The following is a 23,498-nucleotide window of genomic DNA, read 5'->3' as shown; positions in this document are numbered from 1 at the left end:
TAATCTGCCCATCCCCACCTTTCTCATACCAAATGCATCTTTTGCACATGCTATCACTTCGTCCCTAAACACATCCCATTCCTCACCCACTCCCATCATTTGCTTTCACCTTTTGTCATTCTACACTCAATCTCTCCTGATACTTCCTCACACATGTCTCCTTCCCAAGCTCACTTACTCTCACCATTCTTTTCTCTCCGACATTCTCTCCTCTTTTTTGAAACCTCCAAAAATCTTCACCTTCGCCCGCACAAGATGATGATCAGACAACCCTCCAGCTGCCCCTCTCAGCACACTAACATCCAAAAAGTTTCTCTTTTACATGCATATCAATTAACACGTAATCCAACTGTGCCCTTTGACCATCTCTCTTGCTCACATACGTATAATTAGACACATCTCTTCTTAAACCAGGTACTTTCAATCACCAGTCTTTTTCAGCACACAAAAGCTCTTCACCATCTCCATTCATAACACTGAATACCCCATGTACACCAATTATACCCTCAACTGCCACATTACTCACCTTCATACTTAAATCACCCATCACTAAAACCCAGTCGCATGCAACGAAGCTGCTGACACACTCACTCAGCTGCTCCCAAAACATTTGCCTTTCATGATCTTTCTTCTCACAACCAGATGCATAAGCACTAATAATCACCTATCTCTCTCTATCCACTTTCAGTTTTACCCCCATTAATCTGGAATTTATTTTCTTACACCCTATCACATACTCCCACAACTCCTACTTCAGGAGTAGTGCTACTCCTTCCTTAGTTCTCCTCTCATCAACCCGACTTTACTCCCAACACTTTCCCAAACCACTCTTCCCCTTTACCCTTGAGCTTCATTTCACTCAAGAGCCAAAACATCCAGGTTTCTTTCCTCAAACATACTACCTATCTCTCCTTTCTTTTCATCTTGGTTATGCCCACACACATTCAGTCACCCTAATTTGAGCCTCTGAGGAGGATGAGCACTCCCCGCTAGACTCCTTCCTCTATTTCCCCTTTTAGAAATTGAAATACAAGGAGGGGACGGTTTCCAGCCCCCCACTCCTGCCCCCTATAGTCACCTTCTACAACACAAGAATACGTGAGAAGTATTCTTTCTCCCCTATCCCTAGGGTTATGAAGAATCATAAAACATAAAACTTTGCCTGATGGATTATGATACAACAGCAGGATAGGGAAGAAATGAGGGTAGTGATGGAACAAAAGTGATGAAGTGAGAGTGATAGAGGAAGGGAAGTGATGGAGCGAGCATGGTGATAAAAAATGGCTAGGATGGAGAGAGGATGGTGACAGCATAACTGGCCAACAATTTCAGAACACATACTCAATGGAAACTAGAGTTACAGCACAAAAACCAAACAGTTACAGATGAAAGAAAAGCTGATGGAGCATGGGTGGCAATGAAATGAGGGTGGTGACGGAGAGTGAGTGCTGATGAAGCAAAGGAGGTAACAGTGTTATTGCCATATGAAAAAAAAGATTTTCTGAACTCTGAATTACCCATGAGTCAGTTTTATCCAAAATACATCTTATCAGCTGGACATATCAAAATTATAAAAAACATGCTACCCAAAACATACATATTGTTAAACAGATATGATACAGCCTAAATGAGATCAGAACTTCTCTAAAATCATCTCAAAGTGTGTTTTATAAGTACATACCTTTAATTCCACCAGATAAGTTGATAACACTTCCTTGATTCAACCCATTGTTCACAAATGGAGGTAACAAAATTGTGGGATTTTCACCATATCCTGCTGCATCCTGGGGCTGCATTAACTGCGTTACTTGAGATATTTGTCCAAATTTACATACGCCACCAACAGCAGTAACAGGTAAAGGTCCTGTAGAAGCATCCAAAGTTACGTGTTTCCCTGATGCAGGAAAAGAGGCCAAAGATGTTGAGACTGAAGCAGGCACCACATTATGAATCCCAGAAATTGTGCTCTGTGACAAAGTTGTACAATTTTGTGATAGTATCGGATAAAGTATCCCCGTCTCCTGCTCAACAGAAAATGATCCTTCAAAATGGGGAACTGCATGAGGGATGACAGGAGTAAGTTCAGTTAAAGTACACTCCTCCTGTCCCTGAGTAGGATCAGCATTACAAAGCACCACTGAAGAGGCAATACCAGGGATTGTGGTACTCCTCACTGGAATGGTGCTTCCTGGCATTATGGTTAAAACATCTATACCATTCTCATAATTTTCAGTAGGTCCAGTCATTTGTACATCTTTATCATATTGTTTATTAGCCAAAGGTTCTGTCACTGACACAAATCTCTGGACTTCCTCTGATTCACTGTGTGAGTGTTTCGTTACCAGATTTTTAGAAAGATCAGTTTCCTTATTTGGACTAGTTAAACTTTTGGGACTAGACACTGCAGATGCAGCTGCTTCTTCAGTCTGAATATCATCACAAACTGTAGTTGCCTTATGACTAGTAAGCAGAGAAGAATGTTCCTCACCAGTAGTCTCAGAAAATGCTACAGCTTGAGGGCTACTAGCAACAGCACCACTAGCATATGACTCACTTTCTGAAACAGGAGTTTGAACTTCTCTTCCCCTTTCACTTTCACTAAACCTTTTGTCAAGTTCTAATGACTCTATCTTCTCTGAATCTCCACTGCTTTCACTTTCACTTACTTTATCAGGTCGAGAAGACTGAAAGTTGGCAAATTCTTGAAGTAACTGTTCACCTAAGCTTCTTTCATCCTCCTTTAAAACTTTCTTATCAGATCTAGAATTTTTTGTCTTTTTTCTTTTTGACTTTAAAGCTTTTGACACGGAATCACTAGGTGTTAAAACATTACTAAGATGGGAATCCGTTTCAGAAGCTGCAGAATCTTGAATACACTTTGTAACTGGAGAGCCACACAAGCTTTTGGATGGACAGATGTCAGAATTCTGCAAGCTGCAAATATCAAACATAGTATTTTTCCTCTAAAATAGTTATGTATAATTCACAACAACAGAATCTCATGAGAAAAGGCTCAAAATATAAAAATCTGAAAAAAATTATGAATGAACATGACAACATGTCCTTATGGCAACAATATACAAGCTTTAGCATTAATAACAACATAAAAGCAAAGTTATCAATTTACTGAGTAGTTCTCTAGCAAACACTCATCTGCCTATCTACTAAAGCCCCTGATTTACTTTTTTCTTTTCAAGAGGATCCCACTTACATATATACAGGGTTGAGCAGGTGTATAAAAACTTAAATCACTAATGAGTAAAACACTAAACTTCAACAGCAAAATGAACACCCACATATAAAACAAGCCATACATCCTTCCTCTGTTAACTGTAATGCAGCGAATCAAGACTCATACTCGTTCACCAAACATACCCATTCAATCTGCACACATAGTGATCTGTCACTAACACTTACATCTTTCATCCTTCTATTTTAACAAAAACCACCTATACGGAGCACTGTAAGCGAATGCCCAAAATCAAGGCCATTTGGTGTATATATGTAGCAAGGCAGCTGGAGCAGATGGTACTGTTAATACAGGAAACAGTCATAAAGTATAAAAAATATAGGATGGGTCATAGATAGGGTTGTATGGAGGAGGGTTGATTTGTTGGCAATCTTTGACAACAGTAAGTGGTGTGAGGTGATTTGATCGAGTAAGCAATGTAAGGGTAAGAGAGATGTGTGGAAATAAAAAGAGTATGGCTGAGAGAGCAGATGAAGGTATGCTGAAATGGTTTGGACACATGGAATGAGTAAGGACAGATAAACAAAGAGGATATATGTGTCAGAGGTGGAGGGAACAAGGAGAAGCAGGAAACCTAATTGGAGGTGGAAGGATGGAGTGAAAAAGATTTTGAACAATCAGGGCCTGAACATACAGGAGGGAGAGAGGTGTGCAAGGAATAGAGTAAGTTGGAACGATGCGGTATACTGGGATCAACGTGCTGTCAATGGACTGAACCAGGGCATGTGAAGCATCTGGGGTAAACCATAGAAAGGTCTGCGAGGCCTGGACGTGGATAGGGAGCGGTGGTTTCGGTGCGTTACACATAACAGCTAGAGACTGAGTGTCAATGAATGTGGGCTTTTTGTCTGCATTGCTGGCACTACCTCACTGAACCATGGGATAGTGATGCTGTTTTCCTGAGGGGCAGGGTAGCAACAGGAGTGGATGAAGTCAAGCATGAATATGTACATGCATATCTATGTAATGTCTGCATATGTGTATGTATATGTGGATACGTATAAGTATGTATTTGTGCGTATGTGGGCGTTAATGAATATATAAAAGTGAGACCTCAAATTACAGAGGTAAAATTTTGTTGAGTATTCCTGGGAAATCATATGGGAGGGTATTGATTGAGAAGGTGAAGGCATGTACAGAGCATCAGATTGGGGAAGAGCAGTGTGGTTTCAGAAGTGGTAGAGGATGTGTGGATCAGGTGTTTGCTTTGAAGAATGTGAGAAATACTTAGAAAAGCAAATGAATTTATATGTAGCATTTATGGATCTAGAGAATGCATATGATAAGAGTTGATAGAGATACTCTGTGGAAGGTGTTAAGAATATATGGTGTGGGAGGCAAGTTGTTAGAAGCAGTGAAAAGTTTTTATCGAGGATGTAAGGCATGTGTACATGTAGGAAGAGAGGAAAGTGATTGGTTCTCAGTGAATCTCGGTTTGCGGCAGGGGTGTGTGATGTCTCCATGGTTGTTTAATTTGTTTATGGATGGGGTTGTTAGGGAGGTGAATATAAGAGTTTTGGAAAGAGGGGCAAGTATGCATTCTGTCGTGGATGAGAGAGCTTGGGAAGTGAGTCAGCTGTTGTTTGCTGATGATACAGCGCTGGTGGCTGATTCATGTGAGAAACTGCAGAAGCTGGTGACTGAGTTTGGTAAAGTGTGTGAAAGAAGAAAGCTGAGAATAAATGTGAATAAGAGCAAGGTTATCAGGAACAGCAGGGTTGAGGGAGAAGTCAATTTGGAGGTAAGTTTGATTGGAGAAAAACTGGAGGAAGTGATGTGTTTTAGATATCTGGGAGTGGATTTGGCAGCAGATGGAACCATGGAAGCGGAAGTGAGTCATAGGGTGGGGGAGGGGGCGAAAGTTCTGGGAGCGTTGAAAAATGTGTTGAAGTTGAGAACATTATCTTGGAAAGCAAAAATGGGTATGTTTAAAGGAATAGCGGTTCCTACAATGTTATATGGTTGCAAGGTGTGGGCTATAGATAGAGTTGTGCGGAGGAGGGTGGATGTGCTGGAAATGAGATGTTTGAGGAAAATATGTTGTGTGAGGTGGTTTGATTATGTAATGAAAGGGTAAGAGAGATGTGTGAAGGTAAAAAGAGTGTGGTTGAGACAGCAGAAGAGGGTGTTTTAAAATGGCTTGGTCACATGGATAGAATGAGTGAGGAAAGATTGACAAAGAGGATATATGTGTCAGAGGGGGAGGGAAAGAGGATAAGTGGGAGACCAAACTGGAGGTGGAAAGATGGAGTGAAAAAGATTTTGAGTGATCGAGGCCTGAACATGCAGGAGGATGAAAGGCGTGCAAGGAATAGAGTGAACTGGAACAATGTGGTATACCAGGGTCGACGTGCTATCAATGAATTGAACCAGGGCATGTGAAGCGTCTGGGGTAAACCATGGAAAGTTTTGTGGGGCCTGGATGTGGAAAGGGAGCTGTGGTTTTGGTGCATTATACATGACAGCTAGAGACTGAGTGTGAACGAATGTGGCCTTTGTGTCTTTTCCTAGCGCTACCTCGCGCATTTGCGGGGGGAGGGTGTTTTTATTTCATGTGTGGCGGGATGGCGATGGGAATGAATAAAGGCAGCTAGTATGAATCATGTACATGTCTGTGTGTGTGTATATATATGTATCCGTTGAGATGCATAGGTATGTATATTTGCGTGTGTGGATGTGTATGTATACACATGTGTATGTGGGTAGGTTGGGCCATTCATTCGTCTGTTTCCTTGCGCTACCTCACTAACGCGGGAGACAGCAACAAAGCAAAATAAATAAATAAATAAATATATACATATACACATACACAGACATAAACATATATACACATGTACATAATTCATACTTGCTGCCTTTATTCATTCCTGTCGCCACCCCACCACACATGAAATGACAACCCCCTCCCCCCAAACATGCACGAGGTAGCGCTAGGAAAAGACAACAAAGGCCACATTTGCTCACACTCAGTCTCTAGCTGTCATGTATAATGCACCGAAACCACAGCTCCCTTTCCACATCCAGGCTCCACATAACTTTCCATAGTCTGGCCCAAATGCTTCACATGCCTTGGTTCAATCCACTGACAGCAAGTTGACCCCGGTATACCACATCGTTCCAATTCACTCTATTCCTTGCACGCCTTTCACCCTACCGCATGTTCAGGCCACAATTGCTCAAAATCTTTTTCGCTCCATCCTTCCACTTCCAATTTGGTCTCCCACTTCTTCCTCCCTCCACCTCTGACACATATATCCTCTCTATCAATCTTTTCTCACTAATTCCCTCCCTGTGTTCAAACCATTTCAGCACACCCTCTTCTGCTCTCTCAACCACACTCTTTTTATTACCACACATCCCTCTTACCCTTTCATTACTTACTCGATCAGGCCACCTCACACCACATACTGTCCTTAAACATTTCATTTCCAACACATCCACACTCCTTCGTACAACCCTATCTACAGCCCATGCCTTCCGACCACATAATATTGTTGGAACCACTATTCCTTCAAACATACCCATTTTTGCTCTCCAAGATAATGTTCTCACCTTCCACACATTCTTCAATGCTCCCAGAACCTTCGCCTCCTCTCCCACCCTGTGACTCACTTCCCCTTCCATGGTTCCATCTGCTGCTACGTCCACTCCCAGATATCTCTCAGTCCTACTGAACATAATACATAACAACATTGCTCTTGTTTTGGAAAGAGGGGCAAGTATGAAGTCTGTTGGGGATGAGAGAGCTTGGGAAGTGAATCAGTTGTTGTTCGCTGATGATACAGCACTGGTGGCTGATTCATGTGAGAAACTGCAGAAGCTGGTGACTGAGTTTGGTAAAGTGTGTGAAAGACGAAAGTTAAGAGTAAATGTGAATAAGAGCAAGGTTATTAGGTACAGTAGGGTTGAGGGTCAAGTCAATTGGGAGGTAAGTTTGAATGGAGAAAAACTGGAGGAAGTAAAGTGTTTTAGATATCTGGGAGTGGATCGGGCAGCGGATGGAACCATGGAAGCGGAAGTGAATCATAGGGTGGGGGAGGGGGCGAAAATCCTGGGAGCCTTGAAGAATGTGTGGAAGTCGAGAACATTATCTCCGAAAGCAAAAATGGCTATGTTTGAAGGAATAGTGGTTCCAACAATGTTGTATGGTTGCGAGGCGTGGGCTATGGATAGAGTTGTGCGCAGGAGGGTGGATGTGCTGGAAATGGGACGTTTGATGACAATATGTGGTGTGAGGTGGTTTGATCGAGTAAGTAATGTAAGGGTAAGAGAGATGTGTGGAAATAAAAAGAGCATGGTTGAGAGAGCAGAAGAGGGTGTTTTGAAATGGTTTGGGCACATGGAGAGAATGAGTGAGGAAAGATTGACAAAGAGGATATATGTGTCGGAGGTGGAGGGAACAAGGAGAAGTGGGAGACCAAATTGGAGGTGGAAAGATGGAGTGAAAAAGATTTTGAGTGATCGGGGCCTGAACATGCAGGAGGGTGAAAGGCGGGCAAGGAATAGAGTGAATTGGATCGATGTGGTATACCGGGGTCGACGTGCTGTCAATGGATTGAATCAAGGCAACTGAAGTGTCTGGGGTAAACCATGCAAAGTTCTGTGGGGCCTGGATGTGGAAAGGGAGCTGTGGTTTCGGGCATTATTGCATGACAGCTAGAGACTGAGTGTGAACGAATGAGGCCTTTGTTGTCCTTTCCTAGCGCTACCTCGCACACATGAGGGGAGAGGGGATGTTATTCCATGAGTGGCGAGGTGGCGATGGGAGTGAATAAAGGCAGACAGTGTGAATTGTGTGCATGTGTATATATGTATGTGTCTGTGTGTGTATATATATATATGTGTACATTGAGATGTATGGGTATGTATATTTGCGTGTGTGGTCGTGTATGTATATACATGTGTATGGGGGTGGGTTGGGCCATTTCTTTTGTCTGTTTCCTTGCGCTACCTCGAAAACGCGGGAGACAGCGACAAAGCAAATAAAAAAAAAATATTGCTCTTATTCACATTTACTCTCAACTTTCATGTTTCACACACTTTATCAAACTCAGTCACCCACCTCTGCAGTTTCTCACCCGAATCAGCTGCCAGGACTCAATCATCAGCGAATAACAACTGACTCACTTCCCAAGCCTTCTCATCCACAACAGACTGCATACTTGCCCCTCTCTCCAAAACTCTTGCATTCACCTCCCTAACAACCCCATCCATAAACAAATTAAACAACCATGGAGACATCATGCACCCCTACCGCAAACTAACATTCACTGGGAACCAATCACTCTCCTCTCTTCCTACTCCTACACATGCCTTACATCCTTGGTAAAAACTTTTCACTGCTTCTAGCAACTTACCTCCCACACCATATGCTCTTAAAACCTTCCACATATGATCTCTATCAACCCTATCATACGCCTTCTCCAGATCCATAAATGCTACATACAAATCCATCTGTTTTTCTACGTATTTCTCACATACATTCCTTAAAGCAAACATCTGATCCACACATCCTCTACCACTTCTGAAACCACACTCCTCTTCCCCAGTCTGATGCTCTGTACGTGCCTTTACCCTTTCAATCAATACCCTCCCATATAATTTCCCAGGAAAACTCAACAAACCTATGCCCCTGTAATTTGAACACTCATCTTTATCCCCTTTGACTTTGTATAACGGCACTATGCATGCATTCTGACAATCTTCAGGCACTTCACCATGATCCATACATACACTGAATATCCCTCCTTACCAACCAATCAACAACACAGTCACCCCTTTTTTAATAAATTCCACTGCAATATCATTCAAACACTCACTTGATGGATTTCATCTTCCATAATGCTTTCACTACCTCTTCTCTGTTTACCAAACCAATCTCCCTGACCCTCTCACTTCACACAACATCCCAACCTAAGCACCCTATATCTGCCACTCTCAAACACATTCAACAAACCTTCAGAATACTCACTCCATCTCCTTCTCACTTCATCACTACTTGTTATTACTTGCCCATCTGCCCCCTTCACCGATGCTCTCATTTGTTCTCATGTCTTATGCTCATTAGGTATCTCCTTACAAAAATCTTTTTATTCTTCCTAAAATTTAATGATACTCTCACCCAAACTCTCATTTGCCTCTTTTTCACCTCTTGCACCTTTCTCTTGATCTCCTTCTACTTTCTTTTATACATCTTCCAGTCATTTGCACTACTTCCCTGAAAAAATCATCCAAACACTCCACTCTTCTCTTTCACTAACAATCTTATTTCTTCATCCCACCACTCTCTACCCTTTCTAATTCGCCCACCTCCCACCTTTCTCATGCCACATGCATCTTTTGCACAAGCCATCACTGCTTCCCTAACCACGTCCCATTCCTCCCTCACTCCCCATACGTCACTTGCTCTCACCTTTTGCCATTCTACACTCAATCTCTCCTGGTACTTCCTCACACAAGTCTCCTTTCCAAGCTCACTTACTCTCACCACTTTCTTCTCCCCAACATTCTCTTTTCTTTTCTGAAAACCTCTGCAAATTCAATTTTTCAGTCTTGTCGCCTCTTCCTGCTTCAACGAGGCAGTGCCAGGAAAAAAAAAGAAAAGCTGCATAACAGGAGACAAGGAAAAGGGAAAAAGCAAACTGGAAATGGAAGAATAGTAAAAAACATTTTGAGTACCTGAGAAGTAAACATGCAGGAGGGCGAGAGGCATGCACAGGACAGAGTGAACTTCAGTAATGTAGTATATAGGGGACAATGAGCTGCCAAGTCCACTCACAGGTATCTTAAACACTTCACTTTCTCCGCATTTTCTCTATTCAAACTCATATTCCAAGAAACTTGTCTCTCTCTCTAGTGCTAATCTCAAGAACCTCATTTCCATCCACATTTAATCTTAATTTTCTCCTTTCACACACACTCCCAAACTCAGAAACCAATTTCTGCAATTTCTCATTTAAATCTGCCATCAGCATCATGTCATCAACAAAAATAACTAACACCTCCCAAACCAACCCACCCCTATCAAACTATAGACCTACCCTCCTCTCCAAAAATCTCACATTCATTTCCCTCACCACCCAATGCATAAGCAGCCTGAACAGCCATGGTGACATCACATATCCCTGGTAAAGACCTACCTCCACCTAGAACCACTGATCCTCCTCTACCTACCTGCACACACATCTTACTCTCTTGAAAGATTCCTGCCACTTCTAAAAGCTTTCCTCCCACACCGTATACTCATAACATCATTCAAAAAGCATCCCTTTCGACCCTATCATATGCTTTCTCCAGATCCATCAATGCCACCAGCAAATCGTTTTGTTTCTCTTAGTATTTCTCCCTCAAGTCTTCACACACCTGACCTACACATCTTCTACCACTTCTGAAACCAAACTTCCTCCCTAGTCTGATGCTCTGTGCAAGCCACCATACTCTCAATCACCACTTTCCCATACAATTTACCAAGTACATTCAAACTTTTTTCTTTTATACTCGATCGCCACTTCCCGCATCAGCGAGTTGGGCCAGGAAACAGATGAAGAACCACCCATCCACTCACATACACATATATATACATTAACAGGGGGTAGCAATGCTGTTTCCTGTAGGGCGGGGTAGCGCCAGGAATGGATGAAAGCAAGCATGAATATGTACGTGTGTATTTCTGTATATGTCCATGTATGTGTATGTTTATGTGTATAGGTTGATATGTATATGTGGATGTGGAAAGGGAGCTGTGGTTTCGGTGTATTACAAACTTATACCTATGTAATTCAATTTAAACATTCATCTATGTCCTCTTTGCCTTTATACAATGGCACTATACAGGCATTTCATCAATCCTCAAGCACCCTACCACAATCCATGCACATATCAGAAATCCTAACAAACTAATCTGTTTCCCATGTCCTGCCTTAGTAAGCTAGGATCAGGACCAGATGACAAAGACTTCATGAAAAAAAAATCCTTTTTTCAGCTCCTTATTCTGTTTATACTTCCGGATAATAAAAGCACAGGAGGAGAGTATTTTGAGACCGCCCACTCCCATCCCCTTTAGTAGTCTTCAAAATGCCGAGCGTACATGGGTCTTATTCTTTCTCCTCTATCCCTAAGGATTCTTCATTACAACCCTAAATTTCTTATTTTGCATGAACAGAACTAACAACATAGAGCATTCCATACCTGAAAGGAGACCGAGTTTCCTCTTTAGATGGAGTTTTTATATCTCCAACTGAAGTGGCATCATGGGCAACATCTTCAGAGGTGCTTGGAGTGATGCCTTTAGAAGAAGCTAACCGAGACATTTTTGTAGCACTCCTCGTTACTCGACTGCCCACAACTACTGGACCATTACTCTGCATCTTCTTTTGTTTTTTCTTAGGTGGTACTTTAGAAGTTAAATTAGAAATAGATGTAGATATATCACAAGAAGGTGAGTGCAGTGAAGCAGAAATTGATGGTTGCTGGATCAGTTGAATATGATCTGGGGATGTATGCTCTGGTGAGATTGAACCATGAAATGCATTGGGAGAGGCTGGATGAAGTGAGGCACTTGAAATTGTTTGAGAAGAAAGTGTACATGATGTTTCAGTGGTAGATGATGATGGAGGACGAAAGAGAGGTAGAAAAGGTGGAGGGAGTTGCTGAGGCACCATTGTTGATGTTGAAGTTGTTGTAGGTGGTGGCACAGGTGTAGATAAGGGCCTTGTTGGTGCCATGGGAGTTTCTTGCATACAGTTCTGGCCTGCCTGATACGATCCATTACTTTTTGATGGAGTTGATTGTGGTGTGCCTGAGTGTCAAGAAAGTAGAACAACATCTTTACTTCTTTTCACATGAAGCCTTTTCAACATTATCTTAAAAGAATAATTTCTTCAATGAATCCCAGAATCCATATACTTTCAATGATAAATAGCCCAGAATATATATGTGTTTAACAAAGTTAATCAAATAAGAGAAAATTACCATCTCATCATGATCTAACATTGCACACTGGAGAGCCTGTTCAACACGGAAGGTAAAGCAAGAAATTCAAGTGGGTTTAAATGAATGACATGCTGTGATACCTGCAATTTCACTGTCTAATTATGCAAGTTCAGATTGATAAAAAGCTAAGAATTGCACAGGATCTTAAAGAACAACAGTTAAAAGGGTTCTGCATATGTATGATGATTCATTATCCCAGCCAATGTAATATTCAAAAATTTTGTTCTAGGTACCACATGAATACAAAGAAAATTACATATACATATACAACTATAAATACCCAGTAGTCACACTTCTCAAATCAAGCATTCCTAAAACATGTGACCCTAAAACCAGGCACTTACAAGGAAACTGATGCTCAGTGAAACCTACAACAGTTCAACTTCTATACAATCACCTACTGATACATTAATCTACAATGTGCATCTACTAGTATGTAACTATAACTGATGATTTTGAGCTTTTTGAAACATACATAGTAAACTATACAGTAAACTTATATACTGGAAAATAAAACTCCATAGGTTGTCATAATTCATCCAATATTCGATCCACTATCAAGTCCTATCAGCGCTCAATAAAATGTTGCTTGCGGTTATGGAAGGCATCAAACTGTTGTTTGGGTGTTGCCCAAGTATTTTCCAGGTGCTTACTCACTCTAATGCTTAATCACATGTGACATTGGTGTATGTTAGTTGCAAAACAATTTATGACAGAAGCAACATGAAAAAACTGATGAAGCCCTATGTTGATAATGGCTAATCTATCTCCATGGTTATTGATGGATCAACCTCTTCCCCTTTCTCCATTAACAGTAGTGTCCCACAAGGTTTTGTCCTGTCTCTTACATTTTTTTTCTCCTTTTCCCAACAAATTCCTTCCTTCTATACATTACCAAATATGCTCATATGCTGTGGACTCAACACTGGATTGCTCCACATCCTTTAAATCTGCTCCTTCTCTCCATCAATCTGCATCTCATATTCACACAGCTTTCTCAATAAACTAGTACAGGATAAATAAATGGGGTAAATGAAATCTAGTTAAGTTTAATGCCTCTACTCTGCATTGGCTGCATAGCGAGCCAGCACTTTAGTGGTTGTCAAGTTGCACTCCTCTGACCAAGTTAGATGAGATTTCTTTCTGCCTCATTCACACGTGAACTACTGGCATTCCGTCCACAAACATACAATCTCTTCATGTCATACATAACACTTGACAAAACTTAACTCAAACAAGCTCATTCTTCATAACTAGATTTTCCTGTAGTGAACACTATGTGCTAGCTTTGCCTTTTAGCAAAATGGTTGAAACAGTAGACAGAAGTAGAAGGCAAGAACAATTAGCAATTAGAGATGCCCTCTGCCGGTGGCCTGTTAAGGGTGAATGTTAGGGTGAAGAGGGTGGTGAGAGTAAGTGAGCTTGGGAAGGAGACTTGTGTCAGGAAGTACCAGGAGAGACTGAGTACAGAATGGAAAAAGGTGAGAACAATGGAAGTAAGGGGAGTGGGGGAGGAATGGGATGTATTTAGGGAATCAGTGATGGATTGCACAAAAGATGCTTGTGGCATGAGAAGAGTGGGAGGTGGGTTGATTAGAAAGGGTAGTGAGTGGTGGGATGAAGAAGTAAGAGTATTAGTGAAAGAGAAGAGAGAGGCATTTGGATGATTTTTGCAGGGAAAAAATGCAATTGAGTGGGAGACGTATAAAAGAAAGAGACAGGAGGTCAAGAGAAAGGTGCAAGAGGTGAAAAAAAGGGCAAATGAGAGTTGGGGTGAGAGAGTATCATTAAATTTTAGGGAGAATAAAAAGATGTTCTGGAAGGAGGTAAATAAGTGCGTAAGACTAGGGAGCAAATGGGAACTTCAGTGAAGGGCGCAAATGGGGAGGTGATAACAAGTAGTGGTGATGTGAGAAGGAGATGGAGTGAGTATTTTGAAGGTTTGTTGAATGTGTTTGATGATAGAGTGGCAGATATAGGGTGTTTTGGTCGAGGTGGTGTGCAAAGTGAGAGGGTTAGGGAAAATGATTTGGTAAACAGAGAAGAGGTAGTAAAAGCTTTGCGAAAGATGAAAGCCGGCAAGGCAGCGGGTTTGGATGGTATTGCAGTGGAATTTATTAAAAAAGGGGGTGACTGTATTGTTGACTGGTTGGTAAGGTTATTTAATGTATGTATGACTCATGGTGAGGTGCCTGAGGAATGGCGGAATGCGTGCATAGTGCCATTGTACAAAGGCAAAGGGGATAAGAGTGAGTGCTCAAATTACAGAGGTATAAGTTTGTTGAGTATTCCTGGTAAATTATATGGGAGGGTATTGATTGAGAGGGTGAAGGCATGTACAGAGCATCAGATTGGGGAAGAGCAGTGTGGTTTCAGAAGTGGTAGAGGATGTGTGGATCAGGTGTTTGCTTTGAAGAATGTATGTGAGAAATACTTAGAAAAGCAAATGGATTTGTATGTAGCATTTATGGATCTGGAGAAGGCATATGATAGAGTTGATAGAGATGCTCTGTGGAAGGTATTAAGAATATATGGTGTGGGAGGCAAGTTGTTAGAAGCAGTGAAAAGTTTTTATCGAGGATGTAAGGCATGTGTATGTGTAGGAAGAGAGGAAAGTGATTGGTTCTCAGTGAATGTAGGTTTGTGGCAGGGGTGTGTGATCTCTCCATGGTTGTTTAATTTGTTTATGGATGGGGTTGTTAGGGAGGTGAATGCAAGAGTTTTGGAAAGAGGGGCAAGTATGAGGTCTGTTGGGGATGAGAGAGCTTGGGAAGTGAGTCAGTTGCTGTTCGCTGATGATACAGCGCTGGTGGCTGATTCATGTGAGAAACTACAGAAGCTGGTGACTGAGTTTGGTAAAGTGTGTGAAAGAAGAAAGTTAAGAGTAAATGTGAATAAAAGCAAGGTTATCAGGTACAGTAGGGTTGAGGGTCAAGTCAACTGGGAGGTGAGTTTGAATGGAGAAAAACTGGAGGAAGTGAAGTGTTTTAGATATCTGGGAGTGGATCTGGCAGCGGATGGAACCATGGAAGCGGAAGTGGATCATAGGGTGGGGGAGGGGGCGAAAATTCTGGGAGCCTTGAAGAATGTGAGGAAGTCGAGAACATTATCTCGGAAAGCAAAAATGGGTATGTTTGAAGGAATAGTGGTTCCAACAATGTTGTATGGTTGCGAGGCGTGGGCTATGGATAGAGTTGTGCGCAGGAGGATGGATGTGCTGGAAATGAGATGTTTGAGGACAATGTGTGGTGTGAGGTGGTTTGATCGAGTAAGTAACGTAAGGGTAAGAGAGATGTGTGGAAATAAAAAGAGCATGGTTGAGAGAGCAGAAGAGGGTGTTTCGAAATGGTCTGGGCACATGGAGAGAATGAGTGAGGAAAGATTGACCAAGAGGATATATGTGTCGGAGGTGGAGGGAACGAGGAGAAGAGGGAGACCAAATTGGAGGTGGAAAGATGGAGTGAAAAAGATTTTGTGTGATCGGGGCCTGAACATGCAGGAGGGTGAAAGGAGGGCAAGGAATAGAGTGAATTGGAGCGATGTGGTATACCGGGGTTGATGTGCTGTCAGTGGATTGAATCAAGGCATGTGAAGCATCTGGGGTAAACCATGGAGAGCTGTGTAGGTATGTATATTTGAGTGTGTGGATGTATGTATATACATGTGTATGGGGGTAGGTTGGGCCATTTCTTTCGCGTGTTTCCTTGCACTACCTCGCAAACGCGGGAGACAGCGACAAAGCAAAAAAAAAAAAAAAAAAAAAAAAGAAAGAATAAAAAGCAGTACTGGAGTTCACTAATTAAGGACCTACTGCCATGGCCACCTTCTTGGGAGAGTTCTAGTTGGGAGCAGACATTAGAGATAGATAGATAGATAGATTAATGCCTCTAAGACATAGTTTCTACCCATCTCTCTATTGAAAATTCCTCACAACATTCCTTTTTCTTTTCACTATTCTGTAATTCCACTTCTTCACTTAATGAACAAACACAGTATTACCGTTATATCCACTCTTTGTTGGAAACATCACATTACAAAAATAGCTAGGTCTATCTCTAAGAAACTGGAAGACTTTTTAATAAGTCATAAAAAAATTTTCCTTACATTTGCTACGTTTCATTTTTTTTTTTTTTTTTTTTCCAAAAGAAGGAACAGAGGGGGCCAGGTGAGGATATTCTAAAAATAGGCCCAGTCCTCTGTTCTTAACGCTACCTCGCCAACGCGGGAAATGGCGAATAGTTTAAAAGAAAAAAGAAAAGATTTGCTACGTTTATAAAAAAGATGATCTGTCCTTGCACTGAGAACAGCTTATATCTAGGGTGGCTATAGCTGTACATCCTTACGTGAAAGCGGTCCAATTTATAAACTCTCGGATGCTAATTTCAAAACTTGACCTGCATGACTGACACTGCAATGTTGGTTGACTTTCCCTTTACTATAGTCACTGCTTTAGTTTTAGCTCCTAAGAACTGGCGCCTGTGTGCCCTAACTACTAGCTAGACCATGCAATACTTGGTAAGCTGCTGCATCACATAATTACTGTGTGGCAATTGGCAACTCATGGTTGGGGTGTTCTGATAACTGTTTCTTTCCCTGCACCTCACAACTTTGGAACTCTCCACCTTCTCATTTCTTTCCCAACAACAATGACCTGACACATTTTAAAAGACAGGTCCTTCACTTCCTCCAAAATTCATAAATACTTTCTATTGTCCCTTTTTTTCATTAACTCTACATTTCAATAAAGGCCCTACCTTGATGTGGACTTTTGTCCATGACTGGAGCCTGCAACATAAAAAAAATAAGCCTGGAGAAGGCTTGGAGAAGGCTTGTGTGAAGAAATACTGGAGAAACTGAGTGTACAGTGGCAAAAAGTGGGAATAAATGAAGCTAGGGGAGTGGGGGAGGAATGGGAAGTATTTAAGGAAGCAATGCTGGCATGTGAAAGAGATATATGTGGCACACATAAGATGTGAGTTGGTCACATTAGAAAAGGTAGTGAGTGGTGGGATGAAAAAGTAAAGTTGCTAGTGAAAGAGAAACGAGAGGCATATGGGCAATACATACAGGGAATCAGTGCAAATGATTAGATGCATAAGAGAAAGTGGCAGGTCAAGAGGAGGGGCCAGGGATTAAAAAAGAGGGCAAATGAGAGTTAGGGTTAGTGAGAATCAGCAAACTTTAAGGAGAATGAAATGATGTTTTGGAAGGAGACTAATAGTGTGAGAAAAACGAGAAAAAAATGGGAACATCCTGAAGGGGGGAAATGGGAAAGTGGTAACAGGTGATCATCAGGTGAGGAGGAGATGGAGTGAGTATTTTGAAGGACTACTGAATGTGTCTGATGACAGAAGAGCATATGTCGAGTGTTTAGGTTGGGGTGGTATGTGATATGAGGGTCACGAAAGGTGGTTGATGAAAAGAAAACAGACAGTGAAAGCCTTAAGCACGATGAAATGTCACAAGGCAGTTGGAGTGGTTTTGCAGATGAATTTCTGAAGGGGGTGACTGTGTTGTTAACTGGTTATTTAGGATTTTCCCTGTATGTATAGATCATAGCAAAGAGCCTGAGGATTGACAGAATGCACATATACTGATGCAGTATAAAGGCAAGGGGGATAAAAGTAAGTGTGCAAATCACAGAGGTATAAATTTGTTATGTATACCTGGTAAGTTGTATGAGAGAGTGGTGAGAGGGTGAAGGTATATACAAAGCATCAGACTGGGGAGGAACAAATTGGCTTCAGAAGCAGTAAAGGAAAATCACAATACTGGATTTAATTCCCAAAAGGTAGTGAGCCAGCACTTCAGAGGTTGTCAAATTGCACACCTCTGACCCAGTTAGCTGACTATTCTTTCTGCCTCACCCATACGTAGCCTATTGGCATTCTGTCCACAAACAAACAATCTCTCCTTGTCATACATAACACCAGACAACACTTAACTCACAAATATCATTCTTTGTAACTCTACATTTTCCTGCAGTGAGCACTATTCATTGGCCCTGCCTTTTGGCAAAATGTTAGGAGTAATCAACAGAGGTAGTAAGTAGGAAATTTTAGGCAAGAGCATTAGGTAGAAATATTAGGCAGAAGTAGCGAACAGGAACACTAGGTAGGAGCCTCTGCAAACACTATGCCACAGTTGCCCTCTGCCAGTGTCTATTAAGGGTGAGGCACCAAAGGCTAAAAAAGCAGCACTGGAGTTCACTAGTTATTGCCATGAGCACCCCCTTGAGGGAGTTCCAGCTGGGAACAGGCATCAGAATAACAGATAGATAGATAGATAGATAGATAGATAGATAGATAGACAGATAGATAGATAGACAGATAGATAGACAGATAGATAGATAGACAGATAGATAGATAGACAGATAGCTATTACACTAATCCCACCAAAATGTGAGGGGGTCAAAGGCTCCTACCACAAGGAGATCTTGGTGATTCTTCCACCGATATCTATCTATCTATACCCCTAATGCCCATTCCCCTGGGAATTCCAATCAATGGGGTGACCACAAAAACTAAGTCTCCACTTATTCCTGTCCTTACATGCCTCCCTTGCAAACATTTCAAGCGTTCTTCCCCTCTTTCTCTCCCTTCACTGTTCTTCACTGTTTCCCCATGTCTAAATAGTCTTCCTAACACATCAATCCCTTTAATCGTATTGTCATCCACTCTCCTTGTAAACTTCCCATCTTGCATTCTTTCTACATGCCCAAACTACCTCAGAGAACTATCTTTCACCCACTCCACAATTCATTTTCTTTGCATTCCCTGCCAAACCAAATCTCTTGTGCACCCCCTCATTAGTTTCTTCATTCCATCTAGTCATATCACATGCTCCTTTCTTATTATTAACTCCTTTTCATAGCTTAGATTCTTGACCTCAGTTAGCCCTTTCATAGCTTGCAAGACAAACCAAACCTGAAAAGAAACATGCAAATTTTATAATACATAAGTGCAAATGTCACATTCCTCATCTAACAAGTATAACAAATTAAATAGCTTACCAAAAACTTCCTCAAGAAGGCTTTCAAATGCTGGATCAGCTGTAGTTTCAGAAATGATGCCAGGGACAATATGGTCAAGTTCTTTGAGGAGAGCCACATCTCCAGCTCCATTCAGTGATGACTCATCTCCAGAGCCTTTACATCTGCTAGTGACACCAACAATGCCCTTAACACTAGGACTACTGCCTTCTTTATTCTTCTTGAGGCTACCACACAAGCTAACATTAGCAGTAACATCAACAGACTCTTCACCATCACCATCAGAACAGGCCAGCATTTTGTTCTGGCTATTTCGGCCTCGATTGATATTCTCTGCTATCTTTTCATGAAGTGCTGTGTTCTCATACAAGTTCTTAAGTATTTTCTGAATAGAAAAAGAAAAGTAATACGTAAAAAACAAAAATAGTTGAGTATTAATTTTGCATTTCATTAGAGCACATGAATTTACAGGTACCTGTACTATAAAAGAACAGAAATAGAGTAAATTCTTACGACATGTTTTACAAGTCATTCTAGACACACAAAGTTTCAAATTCAAGAATGAATATGCCTGGAAAAGTATCCTAGTATATGAGGAAGGACCTTGGAACAGGATGTCATCAGCATAAAATAGTAAAGAGATCAACTCATAAGAAGCTTTGTGAAAGAAAAACCTGGAATTTGAGTTTGAAAGTGCTTAAAATATAGATAAACAGATGAACAAGCTAGCTATGAATAATTAAGGTAAGGGTAGTATTAGATGCTGATAATAATACAAAAACAGGATTATGATGCTGTGCAGCTGTATGCAGCTTTCATGGATCTGAAGAAAGCATATGACAGAGTCCAGTGGGATGCTTTACAGAATGTGTTAAGGATATATAGGGTAGGATGACAACTGTCGAATGGTGTGAAAGCCATCTACTGAGCATCAAATGCATGTATAAAGGTGGATGGAGAACTGAGCAAAAGTTCTGGTATATATGTGAGTGTGAGGTAGAGCTGTATGATGTCATCTGGCAAAGTGAGGATTTTCCCTTTTAGACTCAGTCCTCGGTTCTTAATGCTACCTTGCTAACACAGGAAATGGCGAATATGTATGAAAAAATATAGATAGAGTATTAAGAACAGTGAAAGCAAAACTAGGGAAGGGGAGTTCAGAGAAGGAGTGCAGTGGTGAGGTACGGTTGCTAGTGACAAGCCTGTTTGAAGATGATAGTGTCATTTGCTGAGAGTGAAGAGGAGTTGCAGAGGGCTGTAATTGTGTTTTATGATTTGTGGAAGCAAAAAGATTAGAGGTAAATACACATAAAAGCAAAATAATGGTGTCTGAAAAGAAACAAAGAAAGTATAGATTTTGCAAAACCCTTTAGAGTGAAAGAAGGAAGTGTACTAAACTGTGTTATAGGAGTGGAAGAGAAAGACTGGAAGAGGAGAAAGAATTGAAGGATATAAGAGCTATCTTTGGTCAGTCTGGTGATATAGAAGGAGATAATGGAGAGAGCAGTATGAAGTAAAAGAGCTATTTGGTCCCTTAATAGAACAATGAAGGACAGAGGTGTAAGTATGGATGTGAAGAAAGGATTACAAGACAGCATAGTCCTCCCAACCCTGGCATACGCAGCCAAAACATGGACATAGAATGAGTCACAGAGTTCAATAATCCAGGCTGTGGAAATAAACTATTTGAGAAGAGCATATGGTATAACCAAATGAAGAAAGTAATGACGGGGTAGGTAGAAGTTGGTAGGCAGCCAACAACCAGAGAGGTATATTACCAGTACTACCCGCCTGGTTATCAGGAGGATTAGTGACAGTTGCATAGTAAGCCAGCACTTCAGTGGTTGTCATGTTGCACTCCTCTGACCCAGGTAGCAGTCTTTCCTTTCTGCTTCACTAACATGTAGGCTACCAGCATTCTGCCCACAAACATATAATCTTTCCTTGTCATACATAACACTTGACAACAAAACTCACGCAGCTCTTTTTTCCTAACTCTAGATTTTCCTGCAGTCAGCACTATGCGCTAGCCCTGCCTTTTGGCAAGATGGTAGGAGCAGTACATAAATGTAGTAGGTAGGAACATTTAGGTAGGATTATTAGGTAGAAACATTTGGTAGAAGCAGGAGGTAGGAGCATTAGATAAAAATATTCATCAAGAACCTCTGCAAACACTGCCCTAGACTTGCCCTCTGCTAGTGGCCTATTAAGGGCGAGGCACCAAAGGCTAAGAAGCAGAACTGAAGTTCTTTAGGTATGGAGACTCTGTTGCCATGGCCACCCCTTTGAGGGAGTTCCAACTAAAATTGGCATAAGAGATATAGATAGATACATAGATAATGAAGGTGTTTGCTTTGAAGAATGTATGTGAGAAATACTTAGAAAAGCAAATGGATTTGTATGTAGCATTTATGGATCTGGAGAAGGCATATGATAGAGTTGATAGAGATGCTCTGTGGAAGGTACTAAGAATATATGGTGTGGGAGGCAAGTTGTTAGAAGCAGTGAAAAGTTTTTATCGAGGATGTAAGGCATGTGTATACATGTAGGAATAGAGGAAAGTGATTGGTTCTCAGTGAATGTAGGTTTGCGGCAGGGGTGTGTGATGTCTCCATGGTTGTTTAATTTGTTTATGGATGGGGTTGTTAGGGAGGTGAATGCAAGAGTTTTGGAAAGAGGGGCAAGTATGCAGTCTGTTGGGGATGAGAGAGCTTGGGAAGTGAGTCAGTTGTTGTTCGCTGATGATACAGCGCTGGTGGCTGATTCATGTGAGAAACTGCAGAAGCTGGTGACTGAGTTTGGTAAAGTGTGTGAAAGAAGAAAGTTAAGAGTAAATGTGAATAAGAACAAGGTTATTAGGTACAGTAGGGTTGAGGGTCAAGTCAATTGGGAGGTAAGTTTGAATGGAGAAAAACTGGAGGAAGTACAGTGTTTTTTTAGATATCTGGGAGTGGATCGGGCAGCGGATGGAACCATGGAAGTGGAAGTGAATCATAGGGTGGGGGAGGGGGCGAAAATCCTGGGAGCCTTGAAGAATGTGTGGAAGTCGAGAACATTATCTCGGAAAGCAAAAATGGCTATGTTTGATGGAATAGTGGTTCCAACAATGTTGTATGGTTGCGAGGAGTGGGCTATGGATAGAGTTGTGCGCAGGAGGGTGGATGTGCTGGAAATGAGATGTTTGAGGACAATATGTGGTGTGAGTTGGTTTGATTGAGTAAGTAATGTAAGGGTAAGAGAGATGTGTGGAAATAAGAAGAGCGTGGTTGAGAGAGCAGAAGAGGGTGTTTTGAAGTGGTTTGGGCACATGGAGAGAATGAGTGAGGAAAGGTTGACAAAGAGGATATATGTGTCGGAGGTGGAGGGAACGAGGAGAAGTGGGAGACCAAATTGGAGGTGGAAAGATGGAGTGAAAAAGATTTTGAGTGATCGGGGCCTGAACATGCAGGAGTGTGAAAGGCGTGCAAGGAATAGAGTGAATTGGATCGATGTGGTATACCAGGGTCAACGTGCTGTCAATGGATTGAATCAGGGCATGTGAAGCGTCTGGGGTAAACCATTGAAAGTTCTGTGGGGCCTGGATGTGGAAAGGGAGCTGTGGTTTCAGGCATTATTGCATGACAGCTAGAGACTGAGTGTAAACGAATGGGGCCTTTGTTGTCTTATCCTAGCGCTACCTCGCACACATGAGGGGGAGGGGGATGTTATTTCCATGTGTGGCGAGGTGGCGATGGGAATGAATAAAGGCAGACAGTGTGAATTGTGTGCATGTGTATATATGTATATGTCTGTGTGTGTATATATATGTGTACATTGAGATGTATGGGTATGTATATTTGCGTGTGAGGACGTGTATGTATATACATGTGTATGGGGGTGGGTTGGGCCATTTCTTTCATCTGTTTCCTTGCGCTACCTCGCAAATGCGGGAGACAGCGACAAAGCAAAATAAATGAATAAATAAAAATGAAGGGTTATACTAGATATGTGGTAAGACAGGGAATGCAACAGGAATGAATTGTAGAGTGGGAGAGTGAGTGAAATGTAATAAATACTTTGAACTGGTATGTGCATGTGGAAAGATTGCAAGATGGTGAGATCACAAGAGTATATGATACTGCAATTCAAGGGGCTAATGAAAGAGGAAGATTAACAGCAACATGGGGAAATAGAATGGGAGAGTACTGGAGGAAGAGAAATGGCGGAAGAATTCATGGAATGGTGTATGCGAGAGAGGAATGTAGGGAGAGGGATAAGTGGAGACTC

The 23,498-nt window shown here is 41.6% G+C and overlaps 1 protein-coding gene across 2 annotated transcripts in view; it reads right to left on the bottom strand.

The window, feature by feature from the left end:
* Nucleotides 1-23,498, bottom strand: part of LOC139765018 (uncharacterized) — a 160,766-nt gene that overhangs the window by 87,255 nt on the left and 50,013 nt on the right. For both annotated transcript variants that reach the window (XM_071692092.1, XM_071692091.1), the window contains exons 7-9: nucleotides 19,254-19,617; nucleotides 11,438-12,047; nucleotides 1,682-2,934 (exon numbers count right to left, since the gene is read on the bottom strand). In XM_071692092.1, coding sequence (XP_071548193.1) covers nucleotides 1,682-2,934; nucleotides 11,438-12,047; nucleotides 19,254-19,617 — 2,227 coding nt within the window. The remainder of the gene's footprint in view (nucleotides 1-1,681; nucleotides 2,935-11,437; nucleotides 12,048-19,253; nucleotides 19,618-23,498) is intronic.

The sequence above is a fragment of the Panulirus ornatus genome, chromosome 52, assembly GCF_036320965.1.
Source record: "Panulirus ornatus isolate Po-2019 chromosome 52, ASM3632096v1, whole genome shotgun sequence".
Lineage (NCBI taxonomy): Eukaryota > Metazoa > Arthropoda > Malacostraca > Decapoda > Palinuridae > Panulirus > Panulirus ornatus.
Note: the sequence above shows the minus strand (reverse complement) of the source record. Positions and strands in the feature narration are given on the sequence as shown.